The sequence below is a fragment of the Ornithorhynchus anatinus genome, chromosome 1 (genome assembly GCF_004115215.2).
Source record: "Ornithorhynchus anatinus isolate Pmale09 chromosome 1, mOrnAna1.pri.v4, whole genome shotgun sequence".
In the NCBI taxonomy this organism is placed as follows: Eukaryota; Metazoa; Chordata; class Mammalia; order Monotremata; family Ornithorhynchidae; genus Ornithorhynchus; species Ornithorhynchus anatinus.
The window spans coordinates 114,553,155-114,578,333 of record NC_041728.1 but is presented as its reverse complement, the minus strand read 5'-3'; the positions used below and the strand labels follow the sequence as shown (position 1 = coordinate 114,578,333).

Genomic DNA, 25,179 nt, shown 5'->3' with positions numbered 1-25,179 from the left:
GTGACCTAAACGTTTTTGTAGGAAAATGATCCAAGCTGCAGAGTGATGTATGGACTGGAGTGGGGAGAGGCAGGAGGCTGGGAGGTCAGCAAGGAGGCTGATGCAGTAATGGAGGCGGGATAGGATGAATGATTGCATTAACATGGTAGGGGTTTGGATGGAGAGGAAATGGCAGATTTTAGCGATGTTGGGAAGGTGGGACTGACAGGATTCGGTGACGGATTGGATATGTGGGTTGGACCCAGTCCCTGTCCCACGTGGAGCTCACAGTCTCACTCCCCATTTTACAGATGAGGTATGGGAGGCCCAGAGACTTGAAGTGACCAGGTCAGGGTCACACAGCAGACAAGTGGCAGAGCCAGGATTAGAACCCATGACCCTCTGACTCTCAGGCCTGTGCTCTATCCACTGAGCCATGCTGCTTCCAAGCTCTCCCAACCTCTTAGTAGAATGTTCCGCACACAGTAAGTGCTCTATAGATATATGATTGAGTGAAATGAATGATGGGGTTGAGTGATTTGCCCAAGGTCTCCCCCTCTAGATTAAAAGCTCATAATGGAGAGGGAACGTATCTGTTAATTCCATGGTGTTCTACTGAGAAGCAGCATGGCACAGTTAGAGGCACATAGTAAGCGCTTAACAATTACCATCATTATTATTATTATGGTGCAGTGGATAGAGCACGGGCCCCGGAGAGGGAAGGTCATGGGTTCTCCGCCACTTGTCTGCTGGGTGAGTCACTTCTCTTCTCCGTGCCTCAGTTACCTCATCTCTAAAAGGAGGATTGAGACTGTGAGCCTCATGTGGGACAGTGACTGTGTCCAACCCAATTTGCTTGTAACCATCCCAGTGCTTAGCACTGTGCCTGGCACACAGTAAGCGCTTAATAAATACCATAATTATTATTACTCTCCCAAGCGCTTATGAAAGTGTTTTGCATAAAGTTATGCACTCAATAAACACCCCTCATTGATCAAGGTCATCGGCAAACCATTGAAAGGGGCTCAAAAATTCCCAGGTTCTCCAAACTGTAGCCCTGGCTCCATGGTTGGTTCTAGACTGTAAGCTTGTCTCTCGATCGTAAACTCACTGTGGGCAGGGAATGTGTCTCCCAACACTCGCCCAAGTGCTTAGTACAGTGCTCTCCACACGGTAAGAGCTCAATCAATACCACTGATTGATTGATTGGTTCACCTACACTGCATAGGGTAAATGCTGACATAAAGGATGGGTGTCCAGGTTTGCTTGGGACTGGGCAATTTTGTTCTAAAATGTTTATGGTATAACAGTGTAGCACTTCCACTTAAAGGCAAGAGTTGATTCCCATTGGTATCCTTCTTGTTTCTACCGGGCATTATGTCTCGGGTCAATCTCAGTGCCGTGGAGAGAGCGAGCGCTTGACTCTCGGGGTATTTTAAAGCACAGAATCGCAAATGTGTGCATAATGTATATCTTAGAAGCTCAGCTCTTTCCATTTTTTTTTTTTCAGCCGGGCCTAGAAGCAGGCAGAAGTACGAAGCGGCTTTTAATAAGAGATGAAATTATCGTTCAGTTGCAGATATATTGATTTACAGTTTATTCAGAACCAAAGTTCCACAGCAGCACAATCCGTTCTCTTAGACAGTGTCTCCGGGTATAGACTAGGTCATTCGTCCTCTGGCCTCCTATTCTCTTCTAGTATGGGAAAAGCTTTATTTTTATTCCTCAAACTGAACCCCGAGCCATAGACAACCATCATTATGCAAAATCCCAGAGATTTTGAAAGCAAAGGAACAAAGCAGTTAAAAAAACTGATGAACAAGGACCCCGCCCTCCCCCTTTTCCCCCCAACTCTTCCCCCTTCATCCCCACCAGAACCCTTTTTAGACATTTAGGAAGGCAGGGCTGGGGCAAAATCCAGAAAAAAACCACGACCCGGTTCCTACGCCTCGGTCCCGGTGAAGAATTTGGAGCCGCCAACCCTACTCGTTTCGGCTTTTGCTCTTTGAGCCTTAAGATGGGTCCTGTGGATTGTGTTCATTTGAAAAAATAGAACTGTACAGCCCGCTTTCAATTTCCAAAGACCTGAAGGTTCAGAGGAGTCTTTCGGTTTGCATAAAGCATGAGGTGCAAAGAGAAACCCAAGTCAGCGACGCTAGTCACCGATAAGAAAATAGAAGGAATATTCTCAGCCGGGAGAGTGTTTTCAAGAATGCTTGAGAATTTAGGTGCATCTTTTGGAAGCAGCTTGGGCGGCAGTCTGCTGAGCGATTCAAATGAGCGGCTGTTGATAGCGTTCTGTAGCGAGTACAGGGCACTATTTAACCATGCGGTCCACTGAGCCATGCATTGCATTATGACCTGTAGTCTTTTTTGCTGTACGGCTTGTTCCCCAAGATATGGTCCATCTCATTCACCACATGGGATGTCATCTTCGGGAGGACCTGTAGCACAAGGATGGGAAAAAGGACGCCTCGGTCAGCCCGGGGGCGTTGCATTTGCTCTTCTTAAAATGATGTCAGTTCGTATAATAATAACGTTGGTATCTGTTAAGCGCTTACTATGTGCAGGGCACTGTTCTAAGCGCTGGGGGAGATCCAGGGTAATCAGGTCGTCCCACGTGAGGCTCACAGCTAATCCCCATTTTACAGATGAGGTAACTGGGCCACAGAGAAGTTCAGTGACTTGTCCACGGTCACACAGCCGACAAGTGGCAGAGCCGGGAGTCGAACCCATGACCCCTGACTCCGCAGCCCAGGCTCTTTCCACTGAGTCATGGATTGGGAACCCCTTTTAGGGCCAGGGATTGGGTCGGATTTTTCTTTTTTTAATGATATTTGTTAGGCACTCACTATGGGCCAGGCATCATACTGCAGCTTGGCATGCTGGATAGAGGGCGGACCCGGGAGGCAGAAGGACCTGGTTCTAATCCTGTCTCTGCGACTTGTCTGCTGGGTGACCTTGGGCAAGTCACTTCACTGCCCTGGGCCTCAGTTCCCTCTTCGGTAAAATGGGGATTAAGACTGTGAGCCCTTTATGGGATAGGGACTACGTCCAACCCGATCTACTTGTACTGGCCTCCCCGGCGCTTAGAACAGTGCCTGGCACACAGTAAGTGTTTAACAAATCGAGAAGCAGCATGGCCTAGTGGAAAGAGCATGGGTTCGGGGGTCAGAGGTCATGGGTTCTAATCCTGACTCCGCCATCTGACTTCTGTTTGACCTTGGGCAAGTCACTTTACTTCTCCGTCTCAGTAATCTCAACTGTAAAATGGGGGTTAAGTTTGTGAGCCCCATGAGGGACAAGGACTGTGTCCTACCTGATGACCTTGTATCTACCCCAGTGCTCAGAAAAGTGCTTGGCACATAGTAAGTGCTTAACAAATACCACAGTTATTATTATTATTAGCTGGTCTCCACCCCAGCTTTTAGTACAATGTCTGGCAGGTAGTATGCCCTTAATGAATACTACAGTTATCCGTTCTTAGAACAACGCCTGGCATATAGTAAGTGCTTAACAAATACCACAGTTCTTCTTACTGTTGTTACTAAGTGCTGGAGTTGATACAAACTCATCAGGTAGGACACAGTCCATGCTCCACACGGGGCTCACTGTCTAAATGTCCATCTTGCAGATGAGATAACTGAGGCACAGAGGAGTTAACAGATTTGCCCAAGGTCTCACAGCGGATGCCTGGCAGAATTCTCACCTGTGTATTCTTACTGCTGTGCACATAGCAAATGTTTAACACATGCTATTTTGACTACTAGGTTATTGATCGATGCCTACTATCAAATTCTAATCCTGGCTTCTCCACTTGCCTGATATGTGACCTTGGGCAAATCACTTAAAGTCTCTTTGCCTCAGGTTCCTCAACTGAAAAATGGGAATTCGGTACCTTTTCTCCCTCCTACTTAGACTGTGAGCCCCAGGTGGGATAGAGACTGTGTCTGACCTGATTAACTTGTATCTTACTTGAGGCATAGTAAACCACTTAGCAGGTCATTAACAAACAAGCAAACAAACCTTATTCTGATTACCCTTGTGTCTGGGACTTCAAAGGAGTTGATCCAAGGATCAGTGAAGAAACTGTTCTAGAGCAAGCCCTGAATCTGGATGCAGTTCCTGGAAGTGATAATTCTGTTCTCTTTTCCAGTGTTCAATAAATATTCTGGATTTTTTCATGGGACTTGTTAAGCACTTACGACGTGCCACGCACTGTAATGATGATGATGGTACTCGTTAAGTGCTTGCTACGCGCCGAGCACTGTTCTAAGCGCTTGGTAGATACTAGGTAATCAGGTTGTCCCACGTGGGGCTCCCAGTCTTAATCCCCATTTTCTAGATGAGGTGACTGAGACACAGAGAAGTTAAGTTAAAGCCCAAACTTTAACTGAGAAGCTGAGAAGTGGCAGAGCGGGGATTTGAACCCACAACCTCTGACTCCCAAACCCGTGCCCTTTCCACTGAGCCACGCTACTTCTCCCTGTACCGGCTCTGCCGCTTGTCAGCTGTGTGACTTGGGGCAAGTCACTTAACTTTTCTGTGCTTCAGTTAACCCATCTGTAAAAGGGGCATTAAGACTGGGAGCCCCACGTGGGACAACCTGATCACCTTGTATCCTCCCCAGCGTTTAGAACAGTGCTTTGCACATAGTAAGCGCCTAACAAAGGGCATTATTATTATTATTCAGCACCGGGGTGGATATGAACTAATCGGATTGGAAATAGTCCCCGTCCCACATGGGGCTCACAGTCTTAATCCCCATTTTACAGGTAAGGGAACTGAGGCACAGAGAAGTGAATTGATCTGCCCCCTCCTAGACCGTGAGCCCGTTCTGGGGTAGGGATTGTCTCTGTTACCGAAGTGTACTTTCCAAGCGCTTACTACAGCGCTCTGCACCCAGTAAGCGCTCAGTAAATACGATTGAATGAATGCAGGAATTTGCCCAAGCCCACACAGCAGACAAGTGGCGGAGGCAGGATTAGCACCCAGATCCTCCGGGTCCCAGGCCCGCGCTCTGTCCTTTAGGCCACACTGATGGACTGATGGATCGCATGGTGGAGGAAGGATTGGTCACCACTTGCCTGTATGGCGCCGAGGTTTTCGACGAGCTGCTGGGGATTGGAAGCCCCAAGGAGCACAGAACTGACGCCCTCGTTCCTTAGACACCAGGCTGCGAGGAAAAGAAACGAAGTCAGGCGGGGGCGGCAAGTGTGCGAGCCTCTAGGGGGAAGAGGCCGTCTCTGTCGCCAGTCGACAGCGATTCCTGGGGGGCCTATTGCTTCCAATAAAACTGGATCCAAGGGAAAGGGGGCTCGTAGCCCCTTTCTTTCCCCGCAGGCCCCCGTCGTTCAGAGGCGGCTGGGGAGAGCTGCGGGCCCAGAGGCGTCCGGCGGAGAGAGTTTAGTACAACGCTTTGCACACAGTAAGCGCTCCATAAATAGTGGCGGAGCCAGGATGAGAACCCAGGTCCTTCTAACTCCCAGGCCCATGCTCTACTCAGTAGGCCGGGCTGCTTTCCGGAGGTCCCAGCAGAAATAGCATGTTTGCATATGGGGGATGATATACAGAGAAGCAGCGTGGCTCAGTGGAGAGAGCACACGGGCTTGGGAGTCAGAGGTCATGGGTTCGAATCCCGCATCCGCCACTTGTCGGCTGTGTGACCGTGGGCAAGTCACTGAACCTCTCGGTGTCTCAGTTACCTCATCGGTAAAATGGGGAATAAGATTGTGAGCCTCAGGTGGGACAACCTGATTACCCTCTATCTGCCCCAGCGCTGAGAACAGTGCTCGGCACGTAGTAAGCGCTTAACAAATACCAACATTATTATTATCATTATATACCGGGGAGAGGGTGGTGCAGTTGAACTGTAACACCGAATACAGAAAAGCTTTGCCCAAGCAGTATCCAGTTGCAGAAAATGATCTGCCTTAGGATTTGGTGTGATTAGGTGGACCTGAGTGTTTCTTGGGGTGGAGGCTGACTGAGCTCTTCAGGAAGCTAGTTCACCTCTCCGGAAGATTTCCAGCAGAAATGGCTTCTTTGTTCATGGGGGCTTGGGCCTGGAGGAAGAGAGTGGGTCAACTGCACTGTGCTCACTTGTATATATTATTTAGTACCCTATTTATTTTGTTAATGAGCTGTATAGCTCCTTGATTCTCTTTATCTTGATCACGTTGTTTTGTTTTGTTCTGTTTTGCTTTACTGTCTGTCTCCCCCTTTCAGACTGTGAGCCCGTCATTGGGCAGGGATTGTCTCTGTCCGTTGCCGAATTGTACATTCCAAGCGCTTAGTAACAGTGCTCTGCACAAAGTAACTGCTCAATAAATACTATTGAATGACTGAATGAAATACTATTGAATAAATGAGCGAATGAGAGCCTGCACCTGATTCTGTAGACCATGTGCTCCTTGTGGGCAGGGTCTGCGTCTGTTTTCTGTTGCACCGTACTCTCCCCGGCGCTTTATTCAAAGCTCTGAACGCAGTAAGCGCTCAATGAATGCCATCGACTGGTTGGATCTAGACCCCGAGGCCTTAAGTCCCACGAATCTGTCTCTCACTGTAGGGGTGGGGAGGCTGAGGGAACCGGGGAGGGCCCTGGGCACTGAGGGATGGGACCAGGCAGCAGCGGCAGTGGCCTAAGCCAGGAGTGGGACAGGTCTCCCTCGCTGGGCCCTCCCAGGAACATCTGGGCAACTTAAAGCCAAGGACAAGGTCTGATGATGGTCTGCTTTCATTCCTGCCTGAGAGAGACAGAGAGAGAGACAGAGAGAATATTTGTGTGTGTGTGTGTGTGTGTGTGTGTGTGTTGGGGGGGTGGTCTGTGAAACTGGACCGTGCCATTCAGGTCTTCGATTACTCTCCTGGGGCTAACGTGGGGGGGCAGGTTGCCCTGGGGCCACAAGCTACGCTGGGGTCACAGGGGCAAGGACCTGGGTTTTGGGGCCTCAAATGGGCATTTTTTAAAATGGTATTTGTTAAATAATAATAATAATGTTGGCATTTGTTAAGCGCTTACTATGTGCAAAGCACTGTTCTAAGCGCTGGGGAGGATACAAGGTGATCGGGTTGTCCCACGTGGGGCTCGCAGTCTTAACCCCCACTGAGGGAACTGAGGCACAGAGAAGTGAAGTGACTCGCCCACAGTCACACAGCTGACAAGTGGCCGAGCCGAGATTTGAACCCGTGATCTCTGACTCCCAAGCCCGTGCTCTTTCCGCTAAGCCACGCTGCTTACTATGTGCCAGGCACTGTACTAAGCACCGGATAGACACAAGATAATCGCGTTGGACAAAGTCCCTGTCCCACAGGGGACTCAGTCTCGATCCCCGTTTTACAGATGAGGCAACTGAGACAAGCAGAGTGCCTTGACCAAGATCACACAGCAGAGAGTGGTGGAGCCGAATTAGAATCCAGGTCCCGCTGATTTACGGACTCACGCTCCATCCACTAGGCCAGGCTGTTTCTCTACCAATGGGAATGTTTGCTCCCATAGATCAAGGCTAAACTACCTGTAATTTATTTTAATGTTGGTCTCCCCTGCTCCCGCTCCTCGAGGGCAGGGATCATGAATACCAACCGTAGTCGACTCTTCTAAGAGCTCAGTATAGTCCATTGCATAAAGTAAGTGCTCAATAAATAATTTTGATGGATTAGATGCCCTCAATTAGTGTCTCTGTCAGGGTCCACGTAGTCTTCTAGTGAAATATGCTCACAAAAGTGGAAGAAATTGGCACGACAGAGAAACAGAGAGACTGCATGTGTCCGTGTATGTATTCATGACTTTTAAAACTTTACCTCTGAGGCAGAGGCAGAGTTATGCAACTGTCAAACCAAGCAGACCTGTAGCAGCTGGCAAAAACCTCCATTAGTGGAGCCCAACCTCTAGATGAGTAAAGGGTTGTATCACCTTTTTCACAGACTGATGAGCCACAAACTACTCTGAGTGTGGCCTAGGCGATGAGGCTGGGCATTGAATTATTTAATAGGAGACAGGAAAAGAACGAATAGGGATGGGCGAGACAGGGAGAGCCAGGGGCCAGCTGCATCCAGCCCCGCCTTCTCACGTCATTTCTAATAATTATAATTACAGTATCTGTTAAGCGCTTACCAGGTGCTAGGAACTGCCCTAAGTGCTAGGGTGGGTACAAGCACATCAGGTTCCGCCCAGTCCCTTGTCCCACGTGGGGCTCCCAGTCTCGATCCCCATTTTACAGATGAGGTAACTGAGGCGTAGGGAAGTTAAGTGACTTGCCCAAGGTCACACAGGAGACAAGTGGCAGAGCTGGGATTAAAACCCACGACCTTCTGACTCCCAGGCCTGTGCTCTATCCACTACGCCATGCTGCTTCTCTGTTCCTGTGCTTTATACTCTGTTCATTCAGTCGTATTTATGGAGCACTTATTGTGTGCTGAGCACTGTACTGAGCACTTGGGAAAGTGCAGTGCAACAATAAACAGCGGCATTCCCTGTCCACAATGAGTTCATAGTCTCGGGGGGAGGAGGGGAGACACGAGAGCTACCAGCTCGGTTCGACCCAGAAAGCGCTCAATAAATACGACGGAGTGAACAAATGAATCAACCCACGTCTGAAGGGCTGAGTCAACTGTCCTCTGAAGGGAGCTCCTTTCACCCAGCCCCTGCCCTGACGCTGATCCCTTCCCCGTCCCCCCGGGATGCATCTGGGACAAAAACTCGGCAAGAGGTTTGAACTCACAGGTGTTCCCGGGTCAATACTCCCCAGTCAGAGAGAGGAAGCGGCCTGGAGCCATTGTTCGAAATTCCTTGCCGAAACTGGAAATCTGATTTCCTTCCAGCAGTTCTGCGCCCAGTGCTATCTCTGGGGCAGGAGATAAGCGCTCCGTAAACTCAAGCTAAACCCATCCCGTGACCGCGGAGAGAAGCGTCAGGAGGCCAGGGACAGGGTCCCCTGGCTGGGTCACCCAGACCCGCGCTACTCACCCACGCACGCCATCACGTGGAGTCCTTCCTTTGGTCCCTGGGCTCTCCCTGTTGATTGTCGTGTTGCGCTCTCCCAGGCGCTTAGAGATTTCCCCATCACTGTAGACGGCACTACCATCCTTCCTGTCTTACGAGCCCATAACCTTGGCATTATCTCTGACTCCTCTCTCTCATTCGACTCATGGATTCAATCCATCACTAAATCCTGTCAGTTCCACCTTTGCAACACTCTAACAATCCACCCGTTCCTCTCCATCCAAACTGTTACCCCGTTAGTACAATCACCTATCCTATCCTGCCTCGATTACTTAGTCTTCGCGCTGACCTCCCAGCCTCCTCCCTCTCCCCATTCCAGTCCCTGCTTCCCCCTGCTGTCTGGATCCTTTTTTACAAAAATGTTCAGTCCACATTTGCTCACTCCTAAAGAAACTCCATTGTTTACCCATCCACCTCTGGATCACACAGAAACTCCTCACCATTGACTCTAGAGCAGTCAATCACCGCGCCCCCTCCTACCTCACCTCGCTACTCTTCTACTACAATCCAGCCCGCGCGCTTTGCTCCTCCAGTGCTAACCTTCTCACTGCGCCTTGATCTCGCCTATCCCTACCTCACGTCCTGCTTCTGGCCTGGAATGCCCTTCCTCCTCAGATCTGAAAGACAATTACTCTCCCCCCCCTATTTTCAAGGCCTTATTGAAGGCACATCTCCTCCAGGAGGCCTTTCTTGACTAAACCGTCCTTTCCTCTTCTCCTACTCCCTTCTGTGTCACCCTGACTTGTTCCTTTCATTCATCCCTCCTCCCAGCCCCACAGTACTCATGTATATATTTGTAATTTATTTATTTACACTAATGTCTGTCTACCCCTCTAGGTTATAAGCTAGTCGTGGGCAGGGAATGTCTGTTTACTGTATGGTGCTCTCCCAAGCGTTTAAGTACAGTGCTCTGCATGTAGTAAGCGCTCAATAAATACAATCGACTGACTCTAAGAGGGGTGGTTTCTCCTGATTCTCTGGGTCTCAGGGGAAAGTCCCTCGGGGCTTCAATTGGCCGCAGGACCACAGAGGGGAGAGAGTCGTAAAAGACCCCTCCCATCTGTCTCCAGCCTCTCCCTTTAGCCTCCTCGGTATGTCTATGCATTCCGATTTAAAAAAAAAAAAATTAGACTTTTGGGCATTTGTGTTTGCCCTGCCTCTCCTCATTAGCCCCTTAAGGGTGGCAACTCATGCCTCTTTCTTCTGCAATTCTCCACAGGGCCCGTTTCAGTGCTCTGCCCACGTTAACACTCAGGAAATCTATTGGTGGATGGGGAACCTTTTCAAGAGCTGAAGATATAAATCTGGTCATCATCACCCTAGTGAGATGGGCCAGAATGATATCATTTCTTTCCAGTGACTAGTTGTCTCTTCCCCCACAAAGAACACATCTCAATCTTGATTAGAGTCAGGCCAACAAATTTAAAGTGACATTTTTCTCCCAGAATCGTTTTGGCGACAGAGCAGTTCAGCGTAAGGTAAGTAAAACCAACCGATCGACGGTACTTACCGAGTGCTTAGGGGTGCAGAGCTCTATACTAAGCGCTTGGGAGAGTACGGTACAATAGAGGCGGTTGGCACGTTCCCTGCCCGCAAGGAGTCTACGGTCTGCCCACGGGGAGCTTACAAAGAGACAGACGCATCGTCAGCCCTGTTCCCGGGCCCCTAGCCTGAAGGAGGACCCATGAACCGGACGGAGGAAACGGAAGTCTGAATGGCACCTTGACCACCCTCATTTTCTTAGAAAATTCTGCGGGTGCAAGTCTGGTTGTTTTTCTTTGAACTGTATCTGATAGTGTGAAGGAAAATGTAAGGGAGACGCTGGGAAATTGGTTTTAGAGAGTGAGGCTTGATTGTAAGCTCGTTGTATCTATCAACTCTGTTGATAATAATAATAATGATTAGAATGATAGCAATTATGGTATTTGTTTAAGTGCTCACTATGTGCCCTGTATTAAGTGCTGGGGGAGGTACAAGATGATCAGATCCCACCATGGGTCTAAGTAGGAGGGAGAACGGGAAGCAGCGTGGCTCAGTGGAAAGAGCCCGGGCTTGGGAGGCAGAGGTCATGGGTTCTAATCCCGGCTCTGCCACCTGTCAGCTGGGTGACTTTGGGCAAGTCACTTAACTTCTCTGGGCCTCAGTTACCTCATCTGGAAAATGGGGATTAAGACTGTGAGCCCCACGTGGGACAACCTGATGACCTTGTATCTCCCTCAGAGCTTAGAACAGAGCTTGGCACATAGTAAGCGCTTAACAAATACCACGGTCATCATCATCATTAGTGCCGACAGCATGGTGTAGTGGGTAGAGCACGGGCCCGGTAGTCAGAAGGTCAGGGGCTTTAATCCCGGCTCTGCCACTCGTCTGCTATGTGACCTTGGTCGAGTCACTTCATTTCTCTGGCCTCAGTTACCTCATCTGTAAAATGAGGATGGAGACTGGGATCCCCATATGGGACAGGGACTGTGTCCAGCCCAGCACTTAATAAAGTGCTTAGCACACAGTAAGTGCTTAAAATACCACAATTGTTATTATCTGTGAGCTACGTGGGACAACCTAATGACCTTTTTTCCTCCCCAGCTCTTAGAACAGTGTTTCGCACATAGTAAGCGCTTAACAAATACCATCATTATTATCTACCCCAGTGCTTAGTACAGTGCCTGGCGCACAGTAAACACTTAAATGTTAAAAAACAAAAAAACCCCAGATATCAAACCGCCATTTTGCAAATAAGGGAACTGAGGCTCAGAGAAGCTGTGACTTGTCCAAGGTCACACCCCAAGCAAGTGGTAGAACTGGGATTAGAACCCAGGGCCTCTGACTTCTACTAGGCCATGTTTCTTCTATTGCTTCATACCCTCCCAAGCACTCAGTAAAGTGCCTTGCACACACAACTCTCTCCCCCTTCAAAGCTTACTGAAGGCACATCTCCTCCAAGACATCGTCCCTGACTAAGCCCTCCTTTTCTCTTCTCCCTCCCCCTTCTGCATCACCCTGACTCACTCCCATCATTCATCCCCTCATCCCAGCCCCACAGCACTTACGTACATATCTCTAATTCATTTATTTATATTAACGTCTATCTCTCCCTCTAGACTATAAGCTCATTGTAGGTAGGGAATGGGACTGTCTATTGTTATTTTGTACTCTCCCAAGTGCTCAGTTCAGTGCTCTGCGCACAGTAAGTGCCCAATAAATACGACCGAATGAACAGTAAGCACTCAATAGCCGCGATCGATCGATTCAGGAGGCGTCTCTCGGAGTCCTTCCATCCTTGTCCCCGACGGATATTTTTGCACCAGAGCAGAAGCCCAAAGGTGGACTACAGCAAGCCCCCCCGCCCCCTTCGAGAAGCGCTCCCTCCACCAGGCGGCCCCTCACCCACTGCCAGCTGCGGAAGGGTGCATCCAAGACGCTCCGCGATTGGGTTCAGGTCCTTCAGCTTGCTTTGCTGTCTGCGGCCTTCTTCGCTTACAATTTTTTCCTTCAGCCACTGGTAACACTGGGGACGAGAACATTTAAAAGTTAGAGGGTTGCAGAAGCGACTGAAAATTGAAGCTAAAAGATGAATCAACCAATCAGTTGTACTGAGCGCATACTTTGTGCAGAGCACTGTACTAAGTACTTGGGAAAGTACAACAGAATTAGCGAACACACTCCCTGCCCATAATGCTAGTGAAAGCCCTTGGGCAACATCTGGAACTTTAGATGATCTTTTGACTTTGCTGACATTAATCCCCAAAGATTAGTAGGTTCGGGTAGGGGCAAAGCACTCCGGTGCCGGTATTAATCGATCATTTTTGGTTCAGAAGAGACTAACTTTGGAGGGTGGTCAGTGTTGAAAACTGATCAGGTACAATTTGGCATTTTGAAAATCCTGCCTTTCCTCTTCTACCGATCAGGTCCAGGTCTCAGAGAGGAGGAGCTGCTATTTCCCCTTAAGGACTGACTTAAGTAACGAATGCTTGTTCTGCTTTTCTTTCACTTCTATTTTGGATAGAAACGGAAGGCTTGTGGCTGTGTTCTGCTGGGAAAAGTCGGAAGTGGGGTGGTAAATTTCCTCCTGTCCTAGGATTCCCTTCTCTACTCTGCCTCAGGTGAGAATGGTTTCCATCCCAGGCCCCTGGAGACCTCCCACTTCAGCCCATTCTCCCAAACACTAGACTGAAGGAATTTCAGCACTCCCGGTAATAATTAGGGTACTCTAATAAGCACTGGGCCAGATACAAGTTAAGTTAGACATAGTCCCTGTCTCACGTGGGGTTCATAGTCTAGAGGAGAGGGGAACAGGCATTGACAAAGAAACTGAGGCACAGAGAAGTGAAAAGACTTGCCCAAGGTCACACAGCAGGAAAGTGGCAGAGTTGGGCTAGAACCCAGGTCCTCTGACCCCAGTCTTGTGTCCTTTCGTCACGCTGCCCCTAGGGAAATGTTCTTGATAGAGCTGATATGTATTTTAGTGAAGTTGGCTAAGGGCTACAAACTGGAAGTGAACACCTTCCCTCACTTGTTCTGTTGATTCCATTTATAACTCAGCGGGCCTTTTCCATTTTCAACCACAGGGCTCAGAGTCAGGCTTTTTTCTACCCAGCCCTACCATCCCAACATTTCAAAAGTGAATACTTGCTTTGTAGGATTTTTTCCATAAAGAGAAGCATGTCCAAAGAATTTCATGTGGCAGCTGTATCAGGTGATTCTGGGTAGTTTTCCTGGGTGGCAAGGGGGGCCGCCAGGGGGGAAGGGGGGAAAGGAGAAAGGGAAGACTCTCCAGTTTTACTCACTCTCCAACTTCCCCCAAAGCTTGGAGTAGAGGCTTCCTCTGGGGGGAAAGAGAGGGTCTTCCCCTGCCTGAGGGGCCCAGCTTCACTGTCCCAAAATCAGGGAAAAAGAGAGGCGGGGCTCCCTGTAAACCGAGGACCGTGTTCTGGATGCCTGAGTCTCCTGAGAATCCTCACCTCTGTACTTTGGGAACGTTTTCTATGAAATGGTTTTTGTTTCTGAATTCTGGGGTTGTAATAAAATAAGGTTGGTATTTGTTAAGCGCTTACTGTGTGCAGAGCACTGTTCTAAGCACTGGGGTACCCTGTATCTCCCCCAGCGCTTAGAACAGTGCTCTGCACATAGTAAGCGCTTAACAAATACCAACATTATTATTACAGGGTAATCAGATTGTCCCACATGAGGCTCACAGTCTTAATCCCCATTTTACAGATGAGGCAACTGAGGCCCAGAGAAGTGAAGTGACTTGCCCACAGTCACACAGCTGACAAGTGGCGGAGCCGGGATACGAACCCATGACCTCTGACTCCCAAGCCCGTGCTCTTTCCACTGAGCCACTCTGCTTCCCGATATCTAATATCTCACTTATGACATATTCCTTTTTCTATATCATACCACTCTTTGTGAGGTCCTTGTGAGGCAAGGAAAAAAAACCTTTTTTTTAATGTGACACAGTGCCTAACACGTAGTAAATTGCTTCTTGAGTGGGGATCAGGTGGATCAAATCTACTCTGTACTATTATACAACAGAAGCAGCATGGTCTGTCACACACCTGTTGTGTGACCTTGGCCAAGTCACTTAACTTCTCGATGCCTTAGTTTCCTCATCTGTAAAATGGGAATTCAATACCTGTTCTCCCTCCTATTTAGACTATGAGTCCCATGCGGGGCAGGAACAGGATTAGCTTGTGTCTATCCCAGAGCTTTGTAGAGTGCTTGGCACATAGTAAGTGCTTATGCAAATGCCACAGTTATTATCATTACTCTTCCAAGTGCTTAGTAAAGTACTCTGAACATAGTAAGTGCTCAATAATTGTTTGATTGTTAATAAGTGCTTAACAGACTGTAAGCTCGTTGTGGGTTGGGAGCTTGTCTACAACTCTGTTTTACTCTATTCTTCCAAACACTTAGTACGGTACTCTCCATACAGTGAGCGCTCAGTAAATATCACTGACGATGATGATAAATACCATGGTCACCCAGTCACTCGAAAAACATTCCCAGCTGCATAAACAGGCCATTTTTAGCATAGAAAGGGAAAACCTCAGGGTCCTCCAGTAGGTGAGAGAATAATCTCACGATAAGAATCTTCTTGGGGAGGGGAAGTGGGCAGGGGTATTGTATTTCCCATTTTCCCCACCTTTGAGTGACTTTCCCTCGCTTTCATGCTGAGTTAATAACAATAATAATGCTAATAGTGAGTATTATTATTATTGTGGTACTTGTTAAACATTTACTATGTGGTACTTGTTAAGCATTTACTACGGTGCTGTTCTAAACACCGAAGTAGATAGAAGTTAAACAGGTTGGACACAGTCCCTGTCCCATGTGGGGCTCCCACTTTTAATCCCCATTTTCCAGTTGAGGTAACTGAGGCCCAGAGAAGTTAAGTGACTTGCCCAAGGTCACACAGCGGACTTGTGGTGGAACCAGGATTAGAAACCGGGTCCTTCTGACTCCCAGGCCCATGCTCTATCCACTGAGCCACACTGCTTCTCAAATGAATGGCGGGGCATGCTGCTTCTCTTGGAAAGGAAGTTTCTCTAATCATGGTTGCCTCATTATTGGCAGTGGAGGATAGGTTTCCCAGCTTCTAGACTGAAAGCCCCGTATGGGCAAGGATTGCCTCTCTTTATTGCCGAATTGTATTCATTCAATAGTATTTATTGAGAGCTTACTATGTGCAGAGCACTGTACTAAGTGCTTGGAATATACAATTCGGCAACAGATAGAGACAATCCCTGCCCAGTGACGGGCTCACAGTCTAACTGGGGGAGACAGACAAAAACAAGACAACGTAAGTGCGATAAATAGAATCAAGGGGACGTACACCTCATTAACAAAATAAATAGGGTAATAAAAATATATACAAATGAGCACAGGGCTGAGGAGAGGGGAAAGGAGAGGGGGAGGAGCAGAGGGAAAGGGGGCTTAGCTGAGGGCGGGAGGAGGGGGAGAGAGCAGAGGGCGGACGGGGAGCAGAGATGGAGCAGAGGGAAAAGGGGAAGCTCAGTCTGGGAAGGCCTCTTGGAGGAGGTGAGCTCTCAGTAGGGCCTTGAAGAGGGAAAGAGAGTTAGTTTGGCAGAGGTGAGGAGGGAGGGCGTTCCAGGACAGCGGGAGGACGTGGGCCAGAGGTCGACGGCAGGGTAGACACGAACGGGGGACGGTGAGGAGGTGAGCGGCAGAGGAGCGGAGCGTGGAGGGTGGGCAGGAGAAAGAGAGAAGGGAGGAGAGGTAGGAGGGGGCGAGGGGATGGAGAGCCTTGAAGCCCAGAGTGAGAAGTTTTTGTTTCGTGCGGAGGCTGATGAGCAACCACTGGAGGTTTTTAAGAAGGGGAGTGACACGCCCAGAGTGTTTCTGCAGGAAGATGATCCGGGCAGCGGAATGAAGAATAGACTGGAGTGGGGATGGACAGGAAGAAGGCAGGTCAGAGAGAAGGCTGACGCAATAATCCAGCCGCACTTGTACTTTCCAAGTGCTTAGTATAGTGCTCTGCACACAGTAAGTGCTGAATAAATTTGATCGAATGAATGAATGAGTAGACCATATGGGGATTGAACTCCCAACCTTGGTGTTATTAGCATCACTCTCTAACCAACTGAGGTAACCGGCCAGCCGGCCCAGTTGGTAGCTACATTAGGCCAGGTGGACACTGGGGTTCTCCCTAACTCGCTAAACCACACTCTTTCACAGAGGCTTGGCTCTCGTTGCTCTTAACAGCTTGGTCCACGCTTAGAAGTACATCTTCTGATTTGGGTTCAGCTCTCTGACTCAATAACTTTGCTCAAGCAGCTTTCCCAGACACACATATGCTACCTCCAAAGCCACTCCTGAAGACGGTCAATTCTGTCACCTTGAAATTCTGCTTGTCCCACAGAGAAACTCTAAACAGATCTATTTTATGACCAGCCGCCTTTTAGCTGTCGAGTAACTCTTACTGTTTATTGCCAAGAGAGCTTCAGTAGATACTAAATCTGCTCCATAAGAGCCACAAGAGAAAAATTTCCCAAGCAGTTTGTGGGTTGGTCTCAGTTGCCCTAAAGCATTGCTTTTCCGGCCCCTGATTAGACCGTAAACCAAGGGCAGGGATCACGTCTACCGATTCTATTGTACTCTCCCAAATACTGATGATGGTATTTGTTAAGCGTTTACTATGTGCCAAGCACGTTCTAAGCACTGGGGTAGGTACAAGGTAATCAGGTTGTCCCACGTGGGGCTCACAGTATTAATCCCCATTTTACAAATGAGGTAATTGAGGTGTAGAGAAGTGAAGTGACTTGCCCAAGGTCACACAGCAGACAAGTGGTGGAGCTGGGATTAGAACCCACAACCTCTGACTCCCAAGCCTGTGCTCTTTCCACTAGGCGACACTGCTTCTCATACAGCATTCTGTACCAGTAAACACACAATAAATGCCATTGATTGACTTTTGATTGATTGCATGCTTTTTCCCACTCCCTCTCCTCTCACCTCCCTGCTCCTCTTTTCTCTTTTCCTTTTCCTCCACCTATTCCTTCTCCCCTACCTTCTCCCACTCTTTCTCCTTTCCTCTCTTTCCCTCTCAGTTCTGTTCCTCCCCATCCCCCTCTCTCCAACTGTTTTCCAGATATGGAATGGTTCCAGAATAGTTTTTTGAGGTCCCCGAACCTGTTCTCCTCCTTTCTGAAACAACATTTCACAGAAAGCAGTGACTTTAAAATAATAATAATAATAATGATGTTGGTATTGTTAAGTGCTTACTATGTGCTGAGCACTGTTCTAAGCGCCGGGGTAGATACAGGTTAATCAGGTTGTCCCACGTGGGGCTCACAGTCTTAATCCTCATTTTACAGATGTGGTAACTGAGGCACTGAGAAGTTGAGTGACTTGCCCAAAGTCACACAGCTGACAGGTGGCAGAGCCAGGATTAGAACCCATGACCTCTGACTCCTAAGCCCAGGCTCTTTCCACTGAGCCACGCTGCTTCTCTGCTTAAAAGAGCATGGCCTAGCGGAAATAGCATGAGCCTAGGAGACAGAGGACCTTGGTTCTAATCCTGGTTCCACCCCATAATAATATTAATAATGGTATTTGTTAAGCAATTACTATGTGCCAGGCACTGTACTAAGCACTGGGGAGGATATAATCAAACCCAGTTGGACACAGAACCTGTCCCATCTTTGGCTCACAGACTTAATCCCCATTTTACAGATGAGGTAACTGAGGCATAGAGAAGTGAAGTGACTTGCCCAAGGTTATACAGCAAAGTGGCACAGCTGGGATTAGAATCCATGACCTTCTGACTCCCAGGCCTACCCACTCTGCTCTACCCAGTACGCCATGCCTGTGTGCAACCTGTGTTCTCCCCGATTAGACTGCAAGCCCGTCAAAGGGCAGGGACTGTCTCTGTTACCGATTTGTCCATTCCAAGCGCTTAGTACAGTGTTCTGCACATAGTAAGCGCTCAATAAATACTACTGAATGAATGAAAGAACCTTGGGCAAGTTACTATACCTTCTCTGGGCCTCAGCTTCCTCATCTGTAAAATGAAATTCAATATACGTTCTCCCTCCTGCTTAGAACGTGTGCTCCTTGTGGGATAAGGGCTGTGTCCAACCTGATTATCTTCTTTCTATCCCAGCACTTAGTAATAATAATAATGTTGGGATTTGTTAAGCGCTTACTATGTGCAGAGCACTGTTCTAAGCGCTGGGGGAGATACAGGGTAATCAGGTTGTCCCATGTGGGGCTCACAGTCTTAATCCCCATTTTCCACATGAGGTAACTGAGGCCCAGAGAAGTTAAGTGACTTGCCCACAGTCACACAGCTAAGTGGTGGAGCGGATTCGAACCCATGCCCTCTGACTCCCAAGCCCAGGCTCTTTCCACTGAGCCACGCTGCTTCCCGTACAGTGTTTGGCATATTCTTGTCTTATGCTGTCGAATCATCTCTGATACACAGTGATGTCATGGACACGTCTCTCCCAGAAGGCCCCGTCTCCATCTGCACTCATTCTGGTAGTGGATCCAGAGAGTTTTCTCGGTAAAAATACGCAAGTGGTTTACCATCGCCTCCTTCCTTGCAGTAAACATGAGTCTCCACCCTCGACTCCCTCCCATGCCGCTGCTGCCCAGCACAGGTGAGTTTTGACTCGTAGCGGATTGCCTTCCGCTCGCTAGCCGCTGCCCGAGCTAAGAATGGAATGGGTACGCATCTGCTCGGCTCGCCCTCACATAGTTGGAACAGTGCTCGGCACATAGTAAGCGCTTAACAAATACCAACATTATTATAGTTGAGACTGGTAGTGCGACCCTGAGTGGGAAGTTTGGCGTATAGGAACCACTTAATGCGTATAATAAAAATATTAGCATAATAATAATAATAATGTTGGTATTTGTAAAGCGCTTACTATGTGCAGAGCACTGTTCTAAGTGCTGGGGTAGATCCAGGGTCATCAGGTCGTCCCACGTGAGGCTCACAGTTAATCCCCATTTTACAGATGAGGTAACTGAGGCCCAGAGAAGTGAACTGACTTGCCCATAGTCACACAGCTGACAAGTGGCAGGGCTGGGATTCGAACCCAGGACCTCTGACTCCCAAGCCCGGGCTCTTTCCACTGAGCCACGCTGCACTGATATCAATACACTCGTAATAATAATGATAACGTTATGGAGCCTAGATCTGGATTTAGGGTTTTACGCCCTGTTTCACTAAAAACAAACTGTATGACCTCAATTTCCTCACCAGTAAAATGGGGATAAGATACGTCCCCCTCCCTCTCGCGGATATTGTGAGAATCAACATTCACAAGATTCCCCCTCTAGACTGTAAGCTCGCTGTGGGCAGGGAACCTTTCTACTAACTCTGTTGTATTCTTTTACTCAGTATTTATTGAGTGCTTATTGTGTTCAGAGCACTGTACTAAGTGCTTGGAATCGACAATTTGGCAACAGAGACAATCTCTGCCCAACCCAAGTGCTTTTTACAGTGCTCTGTACACAGGAACTGCTCAATAAATACCATTGATTGATTGATTGATAAGAGGATTGGCTCGCTTCAGAAAAGAGGTGCTTAATAAATGCAAGGAATTCTCCCTAACTCTCCCTGGGACCCTACTTGTAACATATGGACTTGGATCAGAGGAGCTTTCTTCACTTAGCTGTTTCACTTGGCTGTTTGTTTTCCTTCCGAGTTCTACTTATGCGTCTCTCAAAACAATCGAAAACTTTTCAGAAGAAAACTCCCGCTTTCGACTTGTGGGATGATTATTTTTGAGAGAATGCCAAACCCAAACACCCAACGTTTTTGAAGTTTTGCGAAATGATTAGAAAACATTTGCCTTGTGTTGTGCCAAGGCTTTTGTTCGTTTGGAGGGTACAGAATGAAAAACCTGATAAAGAAAGTTTTCCAAGTAGCCAGGATGGGTTCTTGAATGGGTTCTGATTGAGGGAAGCTCATCATTACCACGACTCCCCTGATCGAATAGCTGCGGATGATGACTTGCATCATTCCCTTGGTAATTTAGTATTGACGGAGGTGGGAGTTCAGTCTCGTTACAGCTCTTTTTTGGAGTTGCATCTCTTAAATTTCGGTATTCTCAGGTGTTTGGTGTATTAGCTGCTCCCTCGAGAGGCTTAATGCAAGTAGGGTGGCCTGGAGGAAAGAGCACGGGCCTGGAAGTCAGAGGACCTGGGTTCTAATCCCTGCTCTGCCCCTTGCCTCTTATGTGACTTTGGGCAAGTCACTTCATTTCTTTGTGCTTCAGTTTCCTCATCATAGGAGTTCAATAATAATAATTGTGGTATTTGTTAAGCGCTTACTATGTGCCAGACACTGTACTAAGTGCTGGGGTGGATATAAGCAAATTGGTTGTACATAGGTTCTGTCCCATGTGGGGCTCACAGTCTTAATCTCCATTTTGCAGATAAGGGAACTGAGGCCCAGAGAAGTGAAGTGACTTGCCCAAGGTCACACAGCAGACAAGGGGTGGAGCCGGGACTAGAAACCAAGACATCCTGACTCCCGGGCCCGTGCTCTATCCACTACCCCATGCTGCTTCTCTATCTGTACCCCTCCTCTTTAGACTGTGAGTCCCATGTGGGGTAGGGACTGAGGCCGATCTGATTATTTTGTATCTATTCCAGTAATAATAATAATAATGTTGGTATTCGTTAAACGCTTACTATGTGCAGAGTACTGTTCTAAGCGCTGGGGGAGATACAGAGTAATCAGGTTGTCCCACATGAGGCTCACAATCTTAATCCCCATTTTACAGATGCGGTAACTGAGGCACAGAGAAGTTAAGTGACTTGCCCACAGTCACACAGCTGACAAGTGGCAGAGCCGGAATTTGAATCCATGACCTCTGACTCTCAAGCCCGTGTTCTTTCCACTGAGCCATGCTGCTTCTCTACAATGCTTGGCACACAATAGGTGTTTAACAAATATCATTATTAAAAAAAAAAGATACAGGCCTTCCTACCGAGCTCATAGGGAATCACTGTGTATAGAACTGGGATCATAAACCTTGTTCATTTTAGTGTGATTTTTTTCCTTTAGGCTCAATCTGAGGGGAAAGTTCCTGGATGGAGTTTGAGAAAATACCTTCAGTGATGCTCTGGAGTTTTCAGGCACCCCATTTCCATATTTTCCTGAGATGATCCCACAGGCAAGAGGAGACCACGTCATTGCTCCAACTCCTAAAGGGGAGAAAAAAGAGAATTATAGCAAGTCACAGTTGATGAGGAGCATTTAGGGGTTGTCAATTGGGTTTTTAGAAACCCAGAAGCCTCACATAATAATTCATTTTCAATGTGAAGAAATTAAGATAGCATTTTAAAAGTGATTATAAACCTTTAAAAACTGGCTTTCCCCCACCGTCTGGAAACTTCCTTGTAAGTCCCCACTGGAACCGACAAATGGTTGATATAGCTAGAGGGCAAACTTCTCCTACTATGTAACTTTATGAAAAGAGTGTTTCTCCGTTTTCTGTTTCTATTAATCTGTGTTCAACAGCAAAGGCAGCATGGTCAAGTGGAAAGAGCATGGAATAGGTAGTCAGATGACCTGGATTCTAGTCCCAGCTCCACCACTGGCCTGCTGTGTGACCTTGAGCAAGTCTCTTATCCTCTCAGAGCCTCAGCTCCATCATCTGTAAAATGGGGAGAAGATTCCTACTCTCCCTACATCTTAGATTGTGAGCACTGTGTGGGACAGGGAGTGTATCTGACCTGATTATCGTGTAACCATTCCACTGCTCAGTACAGCGCTTAACCTAGTGAGGACTTAAATACACCAAAAAGAAGAATGATAACCAGAAAAGAACAGGGCCCAGCATTTAGAACAGTGCTCGGGCACTTAGGACACAGCTTGACACATAGTAAGCCCTTAACAAATACCATAAAAAAAAGAAGAAAGGAGTTTTCAGGATACAGCTCAGATTTGTGTCTCAAGTGAGGCTCTTCATTCACAATTCCCTTATGGATTGAGTCCGGATGCAGTCTCCCAACAGGAATGACAACAGAGCCTCAATCCTGAGAAATAATAGTAATAATAATGAAAAATTGTGGTATTGGTTAAACACTTACTACGTACCAGAACTGTACTAAACGCTGGAAAAGATACAAGGTAATTTGGTTGGACACAGTCCCCGTCCCACACTTGGCTCACAGTTTTCATCCCTAGTTACAGATGAGATAACTGAGGCCCAGAGAAGTGAAGTGATTTGCCCAAGGTCACAGGGCAGACATGTGGCAGAGCCAAGATTAGAACCCACGACCTTCTGACTCCCAGCCCCGCGCTCTATACACTATGCGATACTGCCATACCGAGAAAGATATCCCAAACCCAGGATATTTTTCTGAAATATATTTCAGAGAAAGACACAGAAGGGAGAGGGAGTCAGAGAAATGAGGGCTTAATCAGGGAGAACTTCTTGGAGGAGGTGTAATTTTAGTGGGTAGTCTTATCAGGTATGAAGGGGGTTGGAGTTCCAGGACAGAGAGAGGATGAAGTCAAGGGGTTGGCAGTGAAATGGAAGAGTTAGAGGTACAGTTGATTGGTGTTAGAAGAGGGAGGTATGCATGCGGGCTGGGCTGTATTAGGAGATCAGTGAGGTAAGATAGGGAGAGCTGATTGCGTACTTTAAAGTCGTTGATAAGAAATTTCTGTTCAATCAAGCCTATTCTCTGAATCTGATGATTATTAAAATGTCCTAAAGCTGTAACAAACCTGCTCCAGCCCCCTGCCTCCAGTCTGGGGAAAAGATAAATTGTCTATCCTGGACAATTTGTTGTCTATTCGTCCTTACTATCGATTCCAGTGAAACCTTGGCAAGATAGTTTGGCCTTCAAGGAGCCCATCATTAGAGTGACAGAAAAAAAGACCTCAGTTCAACTGAAATTGTTTGAGGTACAACTTTTTTGTTTTTTTTTTTTACAAATTTCCTGTAACTAGGGGGTGACAGTCATTTTTAGGGGAGGGTAAACCACACGTCTTAGTTGATGAACAGTTCCTTGTTCACAAGCCTGGAAGAGAAATTGTCCAAGGAGGATTTAGGAGGGAGAGAGAAGAAGGTAGAGGAAACATGGTGAAAACAAAAGAAATTTTTCAAGGATTTTGCTTTGCTGGAATCGGGTGGAGAGATTGAATGCTTGAATTGATTGACGCCTTATAGCTGATCCACCTCAGGAACTGAAACTCCTTTTAACTCCTAATTTATTTATTTATATTAAGTCTCCCCCTCTAGGCTGTAAGCTTATTGTGGGCAGGGAATTGTGTCAGTTGTATTGCCTCCAGCACTTTGTACAGTGCACTGCTCCCAGCAAGTGCCCTTTCCCTTATTCTCCCCGTAGCCTGGAACTCCCTCCCCCTCCATATATTCCAGACCACCCCTCTCTCCGCCTTCAAAGCATTATTAAGATCACATCTTCTCCAATACACCTTCCCCGACTGAGCCCTCTTTTCCCTGGCTCACTCTCCCTTCTGTGTCATCTGTGCACTTGGATTTGTGACCTTTGAACATTTGCTATTCACTCTACCACAACCCTTCAGCACTTATATACATATCTATACATTATATATATATATATATATATATAAAATACAGATTCATATTAATTCAAATTAATCCAGGCATTATAAATAAATAATAATGAATAATAAATAATGTTGGTACTTGTTAAGCACTTACTACGTGCAGAGCACTGTTCTAAGCGCTGGGGGGAGATACAGGGTAATCAGGTTGTCCCACATGAAGCTCACAGTCTTCATCCCCATTTTACAGATGAGGTAACTGAGGCCCAGAGAAGCAAAGTGACTTGCCCACAGTCACACAGCTGACAAGTGGCCGAGCCAGGATTCGAACACATGACCTCTGACTCCCAAGCCCGGGCTCTTTCCACTGAGCCACGCTGCTTCCCTATCATTATTATGCTTATTATAAGCAGGGAACATGTCTGCTAATTCTGTTGTATTGTACTCTCCCAAGCGCTTAGTACAGTGCTCTGCACATAGTAAGTGCTCAATAAATACCATCGATTGTTTGATAACACACAACTCTGAGGATTTTATGACCTCAGATTGTTCCTGAGGCTTCACCTGCGATTAGTGAGATTAGTATATCAATCATTTATATTTATTGACTGCTTACAGAATGCAGAGCACTATATTAAGCGCTTGGGAGAGTACAATGAAATATAATTAGCAGACACATTCCCTGTCCACAAGGGAACTCATTTGCTTTTAGCAAAGTCATAGCTTTCAGTAGTCCCAACATCTTTAGAAACTGCTCTTTCTCTCCCCATCCAAACTGTTACCATGCTGATCCAAGCACAGTCTTATTCTATCTCATCTACTGCCTCGGCCTCTTTGCTGACCACCTTGCCTCCAGCAGCTTCCCTCTCCAATCCACGCTTCCGTCTGCTGCCCAGATCTTTTTTTTTTAATTATTCTGTGCACACCACTTCACTTCTCAAGATCCTCCAATGACCACCGGTCTGTCTCCACACCAGAGGCGTTTGATCAACTCTCCCCCACCTACTTTACTACCCTGATCATCTACTACAACCAACCAACCACTTTTGCTCCACGAATACCAACTTTCTTACCATGCCTTAATCTCGTCTCTTGCCAATGACACTCCCTTCCCCTTCCTATCTGAGAGCCCTCCACTCATTCTATCTTCAAATCATATCTCCTCCAGGAAGTCTTCCCTAAC

General features: G+C 47.4%; 1 protein-coding gene across 2 annotated transcripts in view; it reads right to left on the bottom strand.

Moving 5' to 3' along the window:
- Positions 1-1,547: 1,547 nt before the first annotated feature.
- The window catches only part of KCNAB1 (potassium voltage-gated channel subfamily A member regulatory beta subunit 1), a 445,065-nt gene continuing 421,433 nt past the window's right edge, over positions 1,548-25,179 (bottom strand). For both annotated transcript variants that reach the window (XM_029070833.2, XM_029070841.2), the window contains exons 11-14: positions 21,567-21,661; positions 12,365-12,485; positions 5,067-5,155; positions 1,548-2,423 (exon numbers count right to left, since the gene is read on the bottom strand). In XM_029070833.2, coding sequence (XP_028926666.1) covers positions 2,334-2,423; positions 5,067-5,155; positions 12,365-12,485; positions 21,567-21,661 — 395 coding nt within the window. In that variant the 3' untranslated portion in view covers positions 1,548-2,333. The remainder of the gene's footprint in view (positions 2,424-5,066; positions 5,156-12,364; positions 12,486-21,566; positions 21,662-25,179) is intronic.